The 20,993-nt window shown below is 44.2% G+C and overlaps 1 protein-coding gene across 1 annotated transcript in view; it reads right to left on the bottom strand.

Annotated features, from left to right (window-relative positions):
• The window catches only part of LOC138663516 (oocyte zinc finger protein XlCOF22-like), an 84,000-nt gene that overhangs the window by 53,993 nt on the left and 9,014 nt on the right, over window positions 1-20,993 (bottom strand). The window contains exon 7 of the mRNA XM_069749757.1: window positions 4,692-5,657. Coding sequence (XP_069605858.1) covers window positions 4,692-5,657 — 966 coding nt within the window. The remainder of the gene's footprint in view (window positions 1-4,691; window positions 5,658-20,993) is intronic.

The following is a 20,993-nucleotide window of genomic DNA, read 5'->3' as shown; positions in this document are numbered from 1 at the left end:
GGATACAGCAGATCAGATGTGCTCCACTTTCAACGTCAGCAGAAACATCAAACGCTGGCCAATGGTCATATTTTTTGCTATGTTGAATTTGGGTGGTATAAATTCACAAGTAATTTATCTTGAAAACAAGCTTGAACCACTCCGTAGACGATTGTATCTGAAAAAATTGGCCCATGAACTAGTACTTGGAGAGCTACGCAGGAGAAGCGTGAAAACAATCGGTATCCCCTCTCGCCTTCAAGTTCAGCTCAAAAGGTTCCGCCCAGAAGATGATGGTGAAAAGTCACCATCTGCACCACCTCACAAAAGAAGGAGATGCACCACCTGCCAAACGGAAATCGGAACCAGAAGGCTTTCAAATTATGAATGTCTCAAATGTCATAAAGCAATTTGCCTGACACATGCAAAAATGGTGTGTAATTCTTGCTATTTGCTCTGCAAGTGTGACTTTTCTGGGGAAACCTCAGCATCTACTTTTGATTGAATATGTTTTTAATAGTACTTAAGGTACCTTAAAATTAAGTTTGTGTTCAAAAATTTTCTTTGTACATTTTTTTGAGAGAGTCGAACTGGGGACTATTTGGCGGGAGTTTTGAAAAGTTTGTATTTCATAGTTATTAGTTTTATGTTAAGTAAATGTTTTTTTTTGCAACTGATTATGTGTAGTCTCTTTTATTACATCCCTATGAAGGTCACTGATCACTTTTAGAGCACTGAAATTGCAAACATTAGATATTATAGGTATTTTTCCAGCAGGCGCCTGACAGGCACATTGTATGTGAACTCGTTAGTCCGAATATTGTATGTGATGGAGGGTTAACAATAAAATATCAGTGTTATAAAATTAGACAGAGTAGGTAGCATAGGAACAGACCCTCAGAGATTCCTGTATTCAGGGAAATCTGGAGTACACCCGAGTTGTATTCTTTGAATGTTGAAGCCAGAGCTTCCAGTCTAATAAGAAGGCTTGAACTCGATTGTTCTTGTAAGAAATCATATTTTCATTTGAACAGGTTTATTAATAGAGAAAATTACATCTTCGAATCATGGAGTTAGTTTTTCCCACAATCTGGTAATAATCATTTTTGCTTCCAGTAATGAATGGCCAGTAAACACCCTCTCTTTTTGGGATGATGTTGTACTATAATATGTGTAACATCTCAAAGCTAACTTTGATTAGTACAAAAGGCACCTTTTGTAAGAAGTTCCTTATACGCAAATAACTATCGAATTCGCCGATTGCAACCTGAGTCTGAAAAATAGAAAAGACATCAGAGATGAGCCTGATGAGAGGGTGTTTAGCAATGACATTCCAAGAGATTTCCACATATAGACGTCTAAATCGGGGATTAATTCTTCCAGAATCTCAATCTGTGCTATGCAAAAGAGGGTGAGTGGAGGAAGAGGAACATTTCTTGTGAAATAAATCCCAATTAGAGATTAAATAAATTGTAGGGGTTAGGGCAGTGTAGGATCTTCTGGTGGCAATTAGGGAGGAGCAAAAAAGGGCCTTCATACTTTTGAAATGTATGAAATGTGATTCAATCTGTGTCCAGCGGCAGGACCCATCTCCCCTATACCAAGATAATTTGATCTAACTGAGAGGCTACGTAATAGTCCTGCAGATCCACGAGACTCATGCCCCCTAACTGTTTTGAACACCTCAATAGCCTGCTTATGGGACAAGGTTTTTTTCCCATACAAACGAAAGAGTGTGGATTGGTTGAGTGTGTGGACAGGTGTCTTTTATCCAGGCAACGAGTTCTAACAGGTGCAATTAATACAGGTAATAAGTGCAGAGTAGGAGAGCTTCTTAAAGAAAAACTAAGAGGTCTGTAAGAGCCAGAGTTCTTGCTGGTTGGTAGGTGATGAAGTAGTTAGTTGCATTTTATTGCATAAAATAAGTATTTAAAAATTATACAATGTGATTTTCTGTTTTTTTTAGTTTTAGATTCTGTCTCTCACAGTTGAAGCGTACCTATGATAAGAATTACAGACCTCTCCATTCTTTGTAGGTGGGAAAAATTGCAAAATTGTCAGTGTATCAAATACTTATTTTCCCCATTGTATATACAGTTAGGGCCAGAAATATTTGGACAGTGACACAAGTTTTGTTATTTTAGCTGTTTACAAAAACATGTTCAGAAATACAATTATATATATAATATGGGCTGAAAGTGCACACTCCCAGCTGCAATATGATAGTTTCCACATCCAAATCGGAGAAAGGGTTTAGGAATCATAGCTCTGTAATGCATAGCGTCCTCTTTTTCAAGGGACCAAAAGTAATTGGACAATGGACTCTAAGGGCTGCAATTAACTCTGAAGGCGTCTCCCTCGTTAACCTGTAATCAATGAAGTAGTTAAAAGGTCAGGGGTGGATTCCAGGTGTGTGGTTTTGCATTTGGAAGCTGTTGCTGTGAGCAGACAACATGCGGTCAAAGGAACTCTCAATTGAGGTGAAGCAGAACATCCTGAGGCTGAAAAAAAAGAAAAAATCCATCAGAGAGATAGCAGACATGCTTGGAGTAGCAAAATCAACAGTTGGGTACATTCTGAGAAAAAAGGAATTGACTGGTGAGCTTGGGAACTCAAAAAGGCCTGGGCGTCCACGGATGACAACAGTGGTGGATGATCGCCGCATACTTAATTTGGTGAAGAAGAACCCGTTCACAACATCAACTGAAGTCCAGAACACTCTCAGTGAAGTAGGTGTATCTGTCTCTAAGTCAACAGTAAAGAGAAGACTCCATGACAGTAAATACAAAGGGTTCACATCTAGATGCAAACCATTCATCAATACCAAAAATAGACAGGCCAGAGTTAAATTTGCAGAAAAACACCTCAAGAAGCCAGCTCAGTTCTGGAAAAGTATTCTATGGACAGATGAGACAAAGATCAACCTGTACCAGAATGATGGGAAGAAAAAAGTTTGGAGAAGAAAGGGAACGGCACATGATCCAAGGCACACCACATCCTCTGTAAAACATGGTGGAGGCAACGTGATGGCATGGGCATGCATGGCTTTCAATGGCACTGGGTCACTTGTGTTTATTGATGACATAAGAGCAGACAAGAGTAGCCGGATGAATTCTGAAGTGTACCGGGATATACTTTCAGCCCAGATTCAGCCAAATGCTGCAAAGTTGATTGGACGGCGCTTCATAGTACAGATGGACAATGACCCCAAGCATACATCCAAAGCTACCCAGGAGTTCATGAGTGCCAAAAAGTGGAACATTCTGCAATGGCCAAGTCAATCTCCAGATCTAAACCCAATTGAGCATGCATTTCACTTGCTCAAATCCAGACTTAAGACGGAAAGACCCACAAACAAGCAAGACCTGAAGGCTGCGGCTGTAAAGGCCTGGCAAAGCATTAAGAAGGAGGAAACCCAGCGTTTGGTGATGTCCATGGGTTCCAGACTTAAGGCAGTGATTGCCTCCAAAGGATTTGCAACAAAATATTGAAAATAAAAATATTTTGTTTGGGTTATGTTTATTTGTCCAATTACTTTTGACCTCCTAAAATGTGGAGTGTTTGTAAAGAAATGTGTACAATTCCTACATTTTCTATCAGATATTTTTGTTCAACCCTTCAAATTAAACGTTACAATCTGCACTTGAATTCTGTTGTAGAGGTTTCATTTCAAATCCAATGTGGTGGCATGCAGAGCCCAACTCGCGAAAATTGTGTCACTGTCCAAATATTTCTGGCCCTAACTGTAGGTTCTCCCCATCTGAGTTATTTTTGATGGTCAACAAAATAGGATTTTCCAGTAATTTTTCACACTCTAGGTATGATAATGGCTTCTCTGTGTGTTATTCTTGATGTTTAAAGGGGTTTTCCACTACTTGTACAACCCCTTCTCATTGCTCACATTTGGTCCTATTGATATAGAAAGAATTATGCAAACCTCATATACCAGCGATGTTCCAGAGCTGCTCCCGGGGTTTACGTGAGGTTCTTATGTCATGTGAGCCTTGCACACAATCAGCGCTGATGCCACAGCCCTGGCTTCCTGTTGATGTTCAATATGTCTGAAGGCAGGGACAGTGAAGTCAGCACTGATTGGGCACAAGGCTAGGGTGATGTAACAACCTCATGTGAACCCTGGGAATGAGAGTCCTGACACCGCTGCAACGGTACCAGCACGGGGGCGATGTAGGAGTGTTTTTATTTTAACAAGACCAAACATGGGGAATAACAAAGGGTTCTCCTAGTAGAGGACAACCAGTTTAAGAAGATTCAATTTTCAGTTAAAACATTTCCAACATTCTGGACATGAAAAAGTCTTCTCCCCTGTGTGACTTCTTTGATGTTTTTTAGGAGTTAATTTCCAAATAAAACATTTCACACATTATAAATATTAAAAAGGCTTCTACCGTGTGTGACTGCCCTGGTAACAATCAGGATGTGAATAAACCACGTTAAAACCTCTACAATTTTTGCAATTCTTGCGGCAGCGCAGGGATGATCCTTTTTTCTCCTACCTAAGTGTGTCTTGGTAACAAAGTAGAGATGATTTCTTCATAAAACATTTTCCACATTCTGAACACGAAAAAGGTTTCTCCCCGTGTGGGTTCTCTGATGGATATTAAGACCCCGTTTCTGGATAAAATATTTCCCACATTCTGAACATGAAAATTGCTTATTCCCTGTGTGGGTTCTCTGGTGTCTATCGAGATCCTGTTTACTGTTAAAACATTTCCCACATTGTGAACATGAAAAAGGCTTCTCCCCTGTGTGAATTCTCTGATGTTTAACAAGAGTCGATTTTTCTGTAAAACATTTTCCACATTGTGAGCATGAAAAAGGCTTCTCCCCTGTGTGAGTTCTTTGATGGCTGACAAGCATTGATTTCTTTATAAAACATTTCCCACATTCTAAACATGAAAAGGGCTTCTCCCCAGTGTGAGTTCTCTGATGTGTAGTAAGAGTTGATTTCTCTGTAAAACATTTCCCACATTCTGAACATGAAAAAGGCTTTTCCCCTGTGTGAGTTTTCTGGTGACAAACAAGATGTGCTTTCTGGTTAAAACATTTTCCACATTCTGAACAGGAAAAAGGCTTCTCCCCTGTATGAATTCTCTGGTGCTTAACATAATCTGGTTTCTGGTAAAAACATTTCCCACATTCTGAACATGAAAAAGGCTTCTCCCCTGTGTGGGTTCTCTGGTGGTAATCAAGATGCTGTTTCCGATTAAAACATTTCCCACATTCTGAACATGAAAAAGGCTTCTCCCCTGTGTGAGTTTTCTGGTGCTTAGCAAAATATGATTTCTGGTTAAAACATTTTCTACACTTGGAACAAGAAAATCGATTTTCTGATATCTGAATTGTTTGATGTTCAAGAAAATACTTTTCAAGGGGAAAACTATTGCCATATTCTGAATGTGAAAATGGTTTCTTTGCTTTACGAGCAGTTATTTTTTTTATGCTTATTTTGTGACTTTGATTTTCCTCAGTAGTTGGTAATGAATCAGAAGACTGGACCTGTTTCAATGAATCAGATGACAGATCTTTGCTATGAAGAGATGATGGTATATATGGAGTAATGGCATTCACTTCAATAGTATCCTGTGGGATCTCAAGGTCATCTGAATTAAAAAATGAAGATGTCAGCTGTCCCTCTGATCTCCTGGTACAGTCATCTTCTAAAAGTAAAACCAAATATTTTTTAATAAAATATCCTTTAAATTTATATTTTTGAACATTTTTACTTAAACTGTCTGTAAAAATGACAATATCAAAAGACTGACTGGCACATCCAAACAGAAAACAGGTGCTTACTAAGGCTAGGGTCACATTGCGTTAGTGCAATCCGTTTAGCGCTAGCGGATTGCGCTAACGCAATGTTTTAAAGGGCCGCGTTTCGGGGTCGCGTTAACGTCCTCGCTCTCGCAGATCCCCGATCCCCCCCGAGAGCGGGGAACGGACCTCGGGCGCGCCGCGGACGCTGCAAGCAGCGTCCGAGGCGCGCTACAAAAGACCGGCGCGTCGCTAGCTTGTGCCGAAAATGACACGCGCTAGCAATGCGCTGGTACATTGCGGGCAATGGGAGCGCTAACGGACGCGTTGCATGGCGTTAATTTCGCCGTGCAACGCTGTCCGTTAGCGCTCTGACCAAAACGCAATGTGACCTCAGCCTAAGAGTAGCCATCTCCATACACAACAAACAAACAAAGTAGCACTCTGTAGCACTATAGCATGGAAACATGAAATATATGAAATTTGAATTGCATTACTGCTGTAGAAAATTAGAAAAATTGAGAATACTGAGCGCATAAATTGTCAATTTATGTGTACCCAGCATCCAAGTTAAGGCGATTCTCGTTGCTGGGAACCTGCCTGTGCGAATCCTCTCTTCGGCTAAAGTCTACATTTATATGGGAAGGTAGGATCCTGATGTAATGAAAAATTCCTGAGGCTGAGGGGTGGAGCGCTCAGTCAGAGAGCCCAAGTATACTATTATCAAAAGACTGACTGGCACATCCAAACCAAATTCCACCACAAATCATCCAAAATGAAAATCTTCCCCAATTCCTCATTTCAAAGGCGATTGTGCAGTTATCTGAATTCCTTAGGATTAAAAAGATAATAGAATTTATGACGTGGAGTGAATACATGAAACCAGGACTCGAGCCATGCCAACACATCTCCTGTAAATTTATATTAATCATCCATGCACAGCTTAGAGATATACAGTAGTGTTCAAAATAATAGCAGTCCAATATGAATAATCAGATTAACCCATTTGTGATATGCACCATACTAGTACTAATCTGCGGGAGGTGCATTCGTGCCGAGAGCAGTACTAGTACTGTGCCACTATTTCTGGTCTCCACGCTGCATCGCGCGGTGACCGGGTTAAGTTTGCTGCTGTCCCTGACAGTAGACCATCCCTGCCCCCCTCCCCCCGCATCGGCAATTACTGTGATTGGCTGGTCAATTCCTGAAGCCCAATCATAAGGCTCTGTGAAGACAAGACATGCAACTAACTGAAGTCAAATCATGAGATGTAACCCAGACATATGGCCTTATTATAGCCTAGAGGTCCAAGGCCTAGCTGTGTATATATGAAAACATACCTTGGCACATGAGGCTCTAGGCACAACTTTGGCACAAAGGCATGAGACTAGCATCAGCCCAGAGGCCTAGACCATCAAACAGAACATTCCATCACCTGTGCTGGCTCCATACCTGCTAGAAAAACAGGGGGAGCTGGTAACGCCGAGAGCCCATCATGAAGGGAAGTGGCGTCCCATCAGGAATGCTGCATTGCTGCCAATGATTTTCTCTCCTGTGCCCCATGAGATCCAGGAAACCAGCCTGTTGCCTTCCTCGTTCCACACTTTCGCATTCTACTGTGGAACGCAAGGCGACCTTATGCCCCGGCATCCTGCTCTGATGTCAGCGGAAGTGCGACAGCCTTCTCCACCGTGCATCCTCTTCTCTGCTGCCTCTCCCCGCACACCCTATAGGCCCACTGACCCCAGCGGTGGCGCCTCAGGATACTGCGCCAGCCGAGGCAGGGAACCCCCGTTGCCTGGATCGGTCTGGCCGGGCCTGGCAATGGAAGTAGCGGTGGCTTGCCAGCCGGCGTCGCAGCAGAGAGCCTCCGCTGCGGGAGGAAGCGGCTCTACCCAGGAGATTCGTCCGCTCGCTGGTCTCTGTGGCTGAGGGATCCCCACCCAGGAGGGTTTCAGCTCCTGGCTCAGCGTCGGCGTTCTCTGGAGAAAATTCCGAGAGAAGCACATGTGGCAATCCTCTTCTCTGCCGCCTCTCCCCACACATCCTAATGGCCCACTAACCCCAGCGGTGGCGCCTCAGGATGCCGCACCAGCCTAGGCAGGGAACCCCAGCTGCCTGGTTTGGTATGGCATCCCACGACGATCCTTAGGTATGATCCTGTAGGTTCACCTTCAAGGACTTGGCCACTCTCTTCCCATTCCCGTGTAGCGGTGGGATATGGGGTAATGAAGGGTTAATGCCACCTTGCTATTGTAAGGTGACATTAAGCCAAATTAATAATGGAGAGGCGTCAATTATGACACCTATCCATTATTAATCCAATACTAGTAAAGGGTTAAAAAATAAACACAAACACATTATTAAAAATTATTTTAATGAAAAAAATCACAAAGGCTGTTGTAATAATTTATTCTTCGCTCAATCCACTCACTGAAGACCCTCGCTCTGTAACAAAAAAAAAAACAAAAAAAAACCCAACAATATACATACCTTCCGAAGATCTGTAACGTCCAACGATGTAAATCCATCTGAAGGGGTTAAAATATTTTGCAGCCAGGAGTTTTGCTAATGCAGCGATGCTCCTTGCTGCAAAACCCCAGAGAATGAAGGTAAAGTAGGTCAATGACCTATATTTACCTTCATTTGCGGTGAGGCGCCCTCTGCTGGTTGTTCCTAGATCGTGGGAACTTTCCTAGAAAGCTCCCAGGCTCGAGTTCATATGAGGACAACCAGCAGAGGGCGCCTCACCGCAAATGAAGGTAAATATAGGTCATTGACCTACTTTACCTTCATTCTCCGGGGTTTTGCAGCCATGAAAAACGTTGCATTAGCAAAGCTCGTGGCTGCAAAATATTTTAACCCCTTCAGATGGATTTACATCGTTGGACATTACAGATCTTCGGAAGGTAAGGATATTGTTGTTTTTTTTTTTTTTTTGTTACAGAACGAGGGTCTTCAGTAACTGGATTGGGCGTTGAATAAATTATTACAACAACCTTTGTGTTTATTTCATTAAAATACTTTTTAATAATATGTTTGTGTATTTTATAACCCTTTACTAGTATTGGATTAATAATGAATAGGTGTCATAACTGACGCCTCTCCATTATTAATTTGGCTTAATGTCACCTTACAATAGCAAGGTGGCATTAACCCTTCATTACCCCATATCCCACCGCTACACGGGAATGGGAAGAGAGTGGCCAAGTGTCGGAATAGGCGCATCTTCCAGATGTGCCTTTCCTGGGGTGGCTGGGGGCAGGTATTTTTAGCCAGGGGGGGGCAATAACCATGGACCCTGTCCAAGCTATTAATATCTGCCCTCAGTCACTGGCTTTACTACTCTGGCGGAGAAAATTGCGCGGGAGCCCACGCCAATTTTTTCCGCCATTTAACCCTTTAATTTAGTAGATTGTATGTGCAAAATTTGGCCGTTCTAACTACTAACATTAGTAGTGTGGATTATGCAAAAAAAATGGGGATATGACATGGTTTACTGTATGTAAACCATGTCACAAATCATGTCGGGTTTGGGAAGGAGATAGCAAAAGCCGGTAATTGAATTACCGGCTTTAAAGCTATCTAGCGCTGTATGAAGTAATAATATATATACATATATGTGTCTAATGACATATATACCGTATATACTAGAGTATAAGCCGAGATTTTCAGGCCAAATTTTTGGACTGAAAGTGCCACTCTCGGCTTATACTCGAGTCAAGGTGGGTGGCAGGGTCGGCGGGTGAGGGGGAGAGGGCGCTGAGGCATACTTACCTAGTCCCAGCGATCCTGGTGCTGTCCCTGCCGTCCCACGGTCTTCTGTGCTGCAGCTTCTTCCCCTCTTCAGCGGTCACGTGGGACCGCTCATTAGAGAAATGAATAGGCGGCTCCACCTCCCATAGGGGTAGAGCCACATATTCATTTCTCTAATCAGCGGTAACGGTGACCGCTGATAGAGAAAGAAGCTGCGGCACCGAAGACAGCTGTGACAGGCAGAGGGAGCGTCAGGATCGCTGGGACTAGGTAAGTATTTTATATTCACCTGTCCGCGTTCCAGCCGCCGCTCCATCTTCCCGACATCTCTGCGCTCTGACTGTTCAGGTCAGAGGGCGCGATGACGCATATAGTGTGCGCGGCGCCCTCTGCCTGATCAGTCAGTGCAGAGACGCTGGGACGAGACGCCGGGACCGGACGCCGGGAGCTGCAAGCAAGAGAGGTGAGTATGTGTTTTTTTTTTTTTTATTGCAGCAGCAGCGGCGGCACAGATTTATGTGGAGCATCTATGGGACAAAATGAACGGTGCAGAGCATTGTATATGGGGCACAGATATGGGACAAAATGAACGGTGCAGAGCATTGTATATGGGGCACAGATATGGGACAAAATGAACGGTGCAGAGCACTGTATATGGGGCACAGCTATGGGACAAAATGAACAGTGCAGAGCATATATGGGGCACAGCTATGGGACAAAATGAACGGTGCAGAGCACTATATGGGGCACAGCTATGGGACAAAATGAACAGTGCAGAGCACAGTATGGGGCACAGATATGGGACAAAATGAACGGTGCAGAGCATATATGGGGCACAGATATGGGGCAATAATGAACGGTGCCGAGCACAGTATGGGGCACAGCTATGGGACAACATGAACGGTGCAGAGCATATATGGGGCACAGATATGGGGCAATAATGAACGGTGCAGAGCACAGTATGGGGCACAGCTATGGGACAAAATGAACAGTGCAGAGCACTATATGGGGCACAGATATGGGACAAAATGAACGGTGCAGAGCACAGTATGGGGCACAGATATGGGACAAAATGAACGGTGCAGAGCATATATGGGGCACAGATATGGGGCAATAATGAACGGTGCCGAGCACAGTATGGGGCACAGCTATGGGACAAAATGAACAGTGCAGAGCACTATATGGGGCACAGATATGGGACAAAATGAACGGTGCAGAGCACAGTATGGGGCACAGATATGGGACAAAATGAACGGTGCAGAGCATTGTATATGGGGCACAGATATGGGACAAAATGAACGGTGCAGAGCACTGTATGGGGCACAGCTATGGGACAAAATGAACGGTGCAGAGCATATATGGGGCACAGCTATGGGACAAAATGAACGGTGCAGAGCACTATATGGGGCACAGCTATGGGACAAAATGAACGGTGCAGAGCACTGTATATGGGGCACAGCTATGGGACAAAATGAACGGTGCAGAGCATATATGGGGCACAGCTATGGGACAAAATGAACGGTGCAGAGCACTATATGGGGCACAGCTATGGGACAAAATGAACGGTGCAGAGCACAGTATGGGGCACAGATATGGGACAAAATGAACGGTGCAGAGCATATATGGGGCACAGATATGGGACAAAATGAACAGTGCAGATCATATATGGGGCACAGATATGGGGCAATAATGAACGGTGCCGAGCACTATATGGGGCACAGCTATGGGACAAAATGAACAGTGCAGAGCACAATATGGGGCACAGCTATGGGACAAAATGAACAGTGCAGAGCACTATATAGGGCACAGATATGGGACAAAATGAACGGTGCAGAGCATATATGGGGCACAGCTATGGGACAAAATGAACGGTGCAGAGCATTGTATATGGGGCACAGATATGGGGCAATAATGAACGGTGCAGAGCATATATGGGGCACAGCTATGGGACAAAATGAACGGTGCAGAGCATATATGGGGCACAGATATAGGACAAAATGAACGGTGCAGAGCATATATGGGGCACAGATATGGGACAAAATGAACAGTGCAGAGCATATATGGGGCACAGATATAGGACAAAATGAACAGTGCAGAGCATATATGGGGCACAGATATAGGACAAAATGAACGGTGCAGAGCATATATGGGGCACAGATATGGGACAAAATGAACGGTGCAGAGCACAGTATGGGGCACAGCTATGGGACAAAATGAACGGTGCAGAGCATATATGGGGCACAGATATGGGACAAAATGAACGGTGCAGAGCATATATGGGGCACAGATATAGGACAAAATGAACGGTGCAGAGCATATATGGGGCACAGCTATGGGACAAAATGAACGGTGCAGAGCATTGTATATGGGGCACAGATATGGGGCAATAATGAACGGTGCAGAGCATATATGGGGCACAGATATGGGACAAAATGAACGGTGCAGAGCATATATGGGGCACAGCTATGGGACAAAATGAACGGTGCAGAGCATATATGGGGCACAGCTATGGGACAAAATGAACGGTGCAGAGCATATATGGGGCACAGATATAGGACAAAATGAACGGTGCAGAGCATATATGGGGCACAGATATGGGACAAAATGAACAGTGCAGAGCATATATGGGGCACAGATATAGGACAAAATGAACGGTGCAGATCATATATGGGGCACAGATATGGGACAAAATGAACGGTGCAGAGCACAGTATGGGGCACAGCTATGGGACAAAATGAACGGTGCAGAGCATATATGGGGCACAGATATGGGACAAAATGAACGGTGCAGAGCATATATGGGGCACAGCTATGGTACAAAATGAACGGTGCAGAGCATATATGGGGCACAGCTATGGGACAAAATGAACGGTGCAGAGCATAGTATGGGGCACAGCTATAGGACAAAATGAACGGTGCAGAGCATAGTATGGGGCACAGCTATGGGACAAAATGAACGGTGCAGAGCATAGTATGGGGCACAGCTATAGGACAAAATGAACGGTGCAGAGCATATATGGGGCACAGCTATGGGACAAAATGAACGGTGCAGAGCATTGTATATGGGGCACAGATATGGGGCAATAATGAACGGTGCCGAGCACAGTATGGGGCACAGCTATGGGACAAAATGAACGGTGCAGAGCACAGTATGGGGCACAGCTATGGGACAAAATGAACGGTGCAGAGCATAGTATGGGGCACAGCTATAGGACAAAATGAACGGTGCAGAGCATTGTATATGGGGCACAGATATGGGGCAATAATGAACGGTGCCAAGCACAGTATTGAGCACAGCTATGGGACAAAATGAACGGTGCAGAGCACAGTATGGGGCACAGCTATGGGACAAAATGAACGGTGCAGAGCACAGTATGGGGCACAGCTATGGGACAAAATGAACGGTGCAGAGCACAGTATGGGGCACAGCTATGGGACAAAATGAACGGTGCAGAGCACAGTATGGGGCACAGCTATAGGACAAAATGAACGGTGCAGAGCATTGTATATGGGGCACAGATATGAGGCAATAATGAACGGTGCCGAGCACAGTATGGGGCACAGCTATGGGACAAAATGAACGGTGCAGAGCACTATATGGGGCACAGCTATGGGGAAATATGAACGGTGCAGAGCACTATATGGCACAGCTATGGGGAAATAATGAACGGTGCAGAGCACTATATGGCACAGCTATGGGGAAATAATGATCTATTTTTATTTTTGAAATTCACCGGTAAATGCTGCATTTCCACCCTAGGCTTATACTCGAGTCAATAAGCTTTCCCAGTTTTCTGCAGCAAAATTAGGGGGGTCGGCTTATACTCGGGTCGGCTTATACTCGAGTATATACGGGGTATATATATATATATATATATATATATATATATACACACACACAGAGTATATATATATATATATATATATTTACACATGGATCCCTTGTATAGCCGTATGTTGGTTTGGCAAGCCTGCGAGAAAAACACGCAGTACGGATGCCATACGGATTACATACGGAGGATGCCATGCGCAAAATATGCTGACACACCCTGCCTACGGAGGAGCTACGGATACTTTTTTGGGGACTTTTCAGCGTATTACGGCCGTAATACACGGACCGTATTGTCTTACGCCAAGTGTGACACCGGCCTTAGTGTTGTGAACGTCAGAATTTTTTTTATACAAACTTATTTTTTGACATCTGATTTTTCTTTTCATGTTTTTCTTGTTTCTTCTACATTTTTTTCTCTCTACTTTTTTTTTCTGTTTTTTTTTTTTTAATAATAATAAATAGTACCCTATACACCAGAGGTGTCAAACTGCATTCCTCGAGGGCTGCAAACAGGTCATGTTTTCAGGATTTCCTTGTGTTGCACAGGTGATAATTTAATCACCTGCACAGAATGATTCCAGCACCTTGTGCAATGCTAAGGAAATCTTGAAAACAAGCATGGTCTGAGGCCCTGGAGGAATGCAATTTGACACCCCTGCTATACACAACACTCGCTCTTCTCTGCACCCGCTCTAGTTCAGCTATGTCTTTCTTATACACCGGAGACCAGAACTGTGCACAGTATTCTAAGTGTGGTCGAACTAGTGACTTGTATAAAGGTAAAATTATGTTCTCCTCCTGTGCATCTATGCCTCTTTTAATGCATCCCATTATTTTATTTGCCCTTGTAGCAGCTGCCTGACACTGGCCACTAAATGTGAGTTTGTCATCCACCCATACACCCAGGTCTTTTTCATTGACGGTTTTGCCCAGTGTTTTACAATTAAGCACATAGTTATACATCTTACTACTTATGCCCAAGTGCATGACCTTACATTTATCCCCATTAAAGCTCATTTGCCATTTATCAGCCCAAGCTTCTAGTTTACATAAATCCTCCTGTAATATAAAATTATCCTCCTCTGTATTGATTACCCTGCAGAGTTTAGTGTCATCTGCAAATATTGAAATTCTGCTCTTTATGCCTCCTACAAGGTCATTAACCCCTTCAAGACCCAGCCTATTTTGACCTTAAAGACCTTGCCGTTTTTTGCAATTCTGACCAGTGTCCCTTTATGAGGTAATAACTCAGGAACGCTTCAACGGATCCTAGCGGTTCTGAGATTGTTTTTTCGTGACATATTGGGCTTCATGTTAGTGGTAAATTTAGGTCAATAAATTCTGCATTTATTTGTGATAAACACGGAAATTTGGCGAAAATTTTGAAAATTTCGCAATTTTCACATTTTGAATTTTTATTCTGTTAAACCAGAGAGATATGTGACACAAAATAGTTAATAAATAACATTTCCCACATGTTTACTTTACATCAGCACAATTTTGGAAACAAAATTTTTTTTTGTTAGGAAGTTATAAGGGTTAAAATTTGACCAGCGATTTGTCATTTTTACAACGAAATTTACAAAACCATTTTTTTTAGGGACCACCTCACATTTGAAGTCAGTTTGAGGGGTCTATATGGCTGAAAATACCCAAAAGTGACACCATTCTAAAAACTGCACCCCTCAAGGTACTCAAAACCACATTCAAGAAGTTTATTAACCCTTCAGGTGCTTCACAGCAGCAGAAGCAACATGGAAGGAAAAAATGAACATTTAACTTTTTAGTCACAAAAATTATCTTTTAGCAACAATTTTTTTATTTTCCCAATGGTAAAAGGAGAAACTGAACCACGAAAGTTGTTGTCCAATTTGTCCTGAGTACGCTGATACCTCATATGTGGGGGTAAACCACTGTTTGGGCGCACGGCAGGGCTTGGAAGGGAAGGAGCGCCATTTGACTTTTTGAATCAAAAATTGGCTCCACTCTTTAGCGGACACCATGTCACGTTTGGAGAGCCCCCGTGTGCCTAAAAATTGGAGCTCCCCCACAAGTGACCCCATTTTGGAAACTAGACGCCCCAAGGAACTTATCTAGATGCATAGTGAGCACTTTGAACCCCCAGGTGCTTCACAAATTGATCCGTAAAAATGAAAAAGTACTTTTTTTTCACAAAAAAATTCTTTTAGCCTCAATTTTTTCATTTTCACATGGGCAACAGGATAAAATGGATCCTAAAATGTGTTGGGCAATTTCTCCTGAGTACACCAATACCTCACATGTGGGGGTAAACCACTGTTTGGGCACATGGTAAGGCTCGGAAGGGAAGGAGCGCCATTTGACTTTTTGAATGAAAAATTATTTCCATCGTTAGCGGACACCATGTCGCGTTTGGATAGCTCCTGTGTGCCTAAACATTGGCGCTCCCCCACAAGTGACCCCATTTTGGAAACTAGACCCCCCAAGGAACTTATTTAGATGCCTAGTGAGCACTTTAAACCCTCAGGTGCTTCACAAATTGATCTGTAAAAATGAAAAAGTACTTTTTTTTCACAAAAAAATTATTTTCGCCTCAATTTTTTCATTTTCACATGGGCAGTAGGATAAAATGGATCATAAAATTTGTTGGGCAATTTCTCCCGAGTACGCCGATACCTCATATGTGGGGGTAAACCACTGTTTGGGCACACGGCAGGGCTCGGAAGGGAAGGCGCGCCATTTGACTTTTTGAATGGAAAATTAGCTCCAATTGTTAGCGGACACCATGTCGCGTTTGGAGAGCCCCCTGTGTGCCTAAACATTGGAGCTCCCCCACAAGTGACCCCATTTTGGAAACTAGACCCCCCAAGGAACTTATCTAGATGCATATTGAGCACTTTAAACCCCCAGGTGCTTCACAGAAGTTTATAACGCAGAGCCATGAAAATAAAAAATAATTTTTCTTTCCTCAAAAATGATTTTTTAGCCTGGAATTTCCTATTTTGCCAAGGATAATGGGAGAAATTGGACCCCAAATATTGTTGTCCAGTTTGTCCTGAGTACGCTGATACCCCATATGTGGGGGTAAACCACTGTTTGGGCGCACGGCAGGGCTCGGAAGGGATGGCACGCCATTTGGCTTTTTAAATGGAAAATTAGCTCCAATCATTAGCGGACACCATGTCACGTTTGGAGAGCCCCTGTGTGCTTAAACATTGGAGATTCCCCAGAAATGACACCATTTTGGAAACTAGACCCCCAAAGGAACTAATCTAGATGTGTGGTGAGGACTTTGAACCCCCAAGTGCTTCACAGAAGTTTATAACGCAGAGCCATGAAAATAAAAAAAAAAATTATTTTCTCAAAAATGATCTTTTAGCCTGCAATTTTTTATTTTCCCAAGGGTAATAGGAGAAATTTGACCCCAAAAGTTGTTGTCCAGTTTCTCCTGAGTACGCTGATACCCCATATGTGGGGGTAAATCACTGTTTGGGCACATGCCGGGGCTCGGAAGTGAAGTAGTGACGTTTTGAAATGCAGACTTTGATGGAATGCTCTGTGGGCGTCACGTTGCGTTTGCAGAGCCCCTGATGTGGCTTAACAGTAGAAACCCCCCACAAGTGACCCCATTTTGGAAACTAGACCCCCAAAGGAACTTATCTAGATGTGTGGTGAGCACTTTGAACCCCCAAGTGCTTCATAGAAGTTTATAATGCAGAGCCGTGAAAATAATAAATACGTTTTCTTTCCTCAAAAATAATTATTTAGCCCAGAATTTTTTATTTTCCCAAGGGTTACAGGAGAAATTGGACCCCAAAAGTTGTTGTCCAGTTTCTCCTGAGTACGCTGATACCCCATATGTGGGGGTAAACCACTGTTTGGGCACACGTCGGGGCTCAGAAGGGAAGTAGTGACTTTTGAAATGCAGACTTTGATGGAATGGTCTGCGGGTGTCACGTTGCGTTTGCAGAGCCCCTGGTGTGCCTAAACAGTAGAGACCCCCCACAAGTGACCCCATTTTAGAAACTAGACCCCCCAAGGAACTTATCTAGATATGTGGTGAGCACTTTGAACCCCCAAGTGCTTCACAGACGTTTACAACGCAGAGCCGTGAAAATAAAAAATCATTTTTCTTTCCTCAAAAATTATGTTTTAGCAAGCATTTTTTTAGATTCACAAGGGTAACAGGAGAAATTGGACCCCAGTAATTGTTGCGCAGTTTGTCCTGAGTATGCTGGTACCCCATATGTGGGGGTAAACCACTGTTTGGGCACACGTCAGGGCTCGGAAGTGAGGGAGCACCATTTGACTTTTTGAATACGAGATTGGCTGGAATCAATGGTGGCGCCATGTTGCGTTTGGAGACCCCTGATGTGCCTAAACAGTGGTAACCCCTCAATTCTACCTCCAACACTAACCCCAACACCCCTAACCCTAATCCCAACTGTAGCCATAACCCTAATCACAACCCTAACCGCAACACACCCCTAACCACAACCCTAACCCCAACACACCCCTAACCATAACCACAACCCTAATTCCAACCCTAACCCTAAGGCTATGTGCCCACGTTGCGGATTCGTGTGAGATATTTTCGCACCATTTTTGAAAAATCCGCGGGTAAAAGGCACTGCGTTTTACCTGCGGATTTTCCGCGGATTTCCAGTGTTTTTTGTGCGGATTTCACCTGCGGATTCCTATTGAGGAACAGGTGTAAAACGCTGCGGAATCCGCACAAAGAATTGACATGCTGCGGAAAATACAACGCAGCGTTCCCGCGCGGTATTTTCCGCACCATGGGCACAGCGGATTTGGTTTCCATATGTTTACATGGTACTGTAAACCTGATGGAACACTGCTGCGAATCCGCAGCCAAATCCGCACCGTGTGCACATAGCCTAATTCTAAAGGTATGTGCACACGCTGCGGATCCGCAGCAGTTTCCCATGAGTGTACAGTTCAATGTAAACCTATGGGAAACAAAAATCGCTGTACACATGCTGCGGAAAAACTGCACGGAAATGCAGCGGTTTACATTCCGCAGCATGTCACTTCTTTGTGCGGATTCCGCAGCGGTTTTACAACTGCTCCAATAGAAAATCGCAATTGTAAAACCGCAGTGAAATGCGCAGAAAAAAACGCGGTTAATCCGCCATAAATCCGCAGCGGTTTAGCACTGCGGATTTATCAAATCCGCAGCGGAAAAATCCGCAGAGGACCAGAATACGTGTGCACATTCCTGACCCTAACCCTAGCCCTAACCCTAACCCTACCCCTAACCCTACCCCTAACCCTACCCCTAACCCTACCCCTAACCCTAACCCTACCCCTAACCCTAACCCTACCCCTAACTCTAACCCTACCCCTAACCCTACCCCTAACCCTAACCCTATTCTAACATTAGTGGAAAAAAAAAAATTCTTTATTTTTTTATTGTCCCTACCTATGGGGGTGACAAAGGGGGGGGGGGGTCATTTATTATTTTTTTTATTTTGATCACTGAGATATAATCTATCTCAGTGATCAAAATGCACTTTGGAACGAATCTGCCGGCCGGCAGATTCGGCGGGCGCACTGCGCATGCGCCCGCCATTTTGGAAGATGGCGGCGCCCGGGAGAAGACGGACGGGACCACGGCTGGATCGGTAAGTATGATAGGGTGGGGGGGGACCACGGGGGGGGGGATCGGAGCACGGGGGGGGGAATCGGAGCGCGGGAGGGGTGGAACGGAGCGCGGGGGGCGTGGAACGGAGCACGGGGGGGCTGGAACGGAGCACGGGGGGGTGGAACGGAGCACGGGGGGGGTGGATCGGAGTGCAGGGGGGGTGATTGGAGCACGGGGGGGTGATTGGAGCACGGGGGGAGCGGACACGAGCACGGGGGGGAGCGGAGCACTGGACGGAGGGGAGCCGGAGCAGTGTACCGGCCAGATCGGGGGGGTGGGGGGGCGATCGGAGGGGTGGGGTGGGGGCACACTAGTATTTCCAGCCATGGCCGATGATATTTCAGCATCGGCCATGGCTGGATTGTAATATTTCACCCGTTATAATGGGTGAAATATTACAAATCGCTCTGATTGGCAGTTTCACTTTCAACAGCCAATCAGAGCGATCGTAGCCACGAGGGGGTGAAGCCACCCCCCCTGGGCTAAACTACCACTCCCCCTGTCCCTGCAGATCGGGTGAAATGGGAGTTAACCCTTTCACCCGGCCTGCAGGGACGCGATCTTTCCATGACGCCGCATAGGCGTCATGGGTCGGAATGGCACCGACTTTCATGACGCCTACGTGGCGTCAAAGGTCGGGAAGGGGTTAATAAATATGTTAAAAAAAAGAGGGCCCAATACTGACCCCTGTGGTACCCCACTGCTAACCGCAACCCAGTCCGAGTGTGCTCCATTAATAACCACCCTTTGTTTCCGATCTCTGAGCCAGCTCTTAACTCACTTATACATAATTTTCCCCTATCCCCATTATTCTCATTTTATGTATCAACCTTTTGTGTGGCACCTTATCAAAAGCTTTTGAAAAGTCCATATACACTACGTCCACTGGGTTCCCTTGGTCCAGTCCGGAACTTACCTCTTCCTAGAAACTGATCACATTAGTCTGACAGGAACGGTCCCTAGTAAACCCATGCTGATATTGGGGTCATGAGGTTATTCCTCTTCAGATACTCCAGTATAGCATCCCTTAGAATGCCCTCCGGGATTTTACACAGTAGAGGTTAAGCTTACTGGCCTATAATTTCCGAGTTCAGTTTTTGTCCCCTTAAAAATAATGGTCCATCAATGACTGTACTTAATTCCTGCAGTACTCAGAGGTGTATCCCATCCGGGCCCGGAGATTTGTCAATTTTAGTGATTTCTAGACGTCGCCATATTTCCTGCTGGGTTAAGCAGGTGACATTTAATGGGGAATTTTTGTTATCAATTATCATATTGTCTGCCATGGGATTTTCTTGTGTAAATACTGATGAAAAAAAGTCATTTAGCATATTGGCTTTTTCCTCATCCTCATCCACCATTTCACCCAGACTATTTTTAAGGGGGCCAACACTATCCTTTTTTAGTTTCTTACTATTTATGTAGTTAAAGAATATTTTGGGATTATTTTTACTCTCTCTGGCAATGAGTCTCTCTGTCTCAATCTTTGCTGCCTTAAATTGCTTTTTACAGAATTTATTTAATTTTCTATATTTATTTAATGCCTCATCATTACCTACTTCCTTTAATTCTCTAAATATTTTCTTTTTGTCACTTATTGCGCCCCTTACAGCTCTATTTAGCCATATTGGTTTCCTCCTATTTCTAGTATGTTTATTCCCATACGGTATATACTGTACACAGATCCTATCCAGGATGCTAATAAACATCTCCCATTTTCTTTGTGTATTTTTATGTCTCAGGATATTGTCCCAGATAATTGCACCAAGATCATCTCTCATCAGTTGGAAATTTGCCCTCCTGAAATTTAGTGTCCTTGTAACCCCTCTACTAAACATCTACTACACATGTTGGACATCCCTTGGGGCTTTCCGGATCTTCCGGACCTTCTTCCCCAAGGGCCGGTGATCCATCTGCAAAGTAAGAAACTTGCACTTGACAGAATGGAACTTGAGAGGTCACTTTTGAGCAATAGGGGTTCTCTCCAAACTTAATTTCCACCCTCCTATAG

This window comes from Ranitomeya imitator, chromosome 2 (assembly GCF_032444005.1).
Source record: "Ranitomeya imitator isolate aRanImi1 chromosome 2, aRanImi1.pri, whole genome shotgun sequence".
Lineage (NCBI taxonomy): Eukaryota > Metazoa > Chordata > Amphibia > Anura > Dendrobatidae > Ranitomeya > Ranitomeya imitator.
This window is presented reverse-complemented; position numbering and strand designations above follow the sequence as displayed.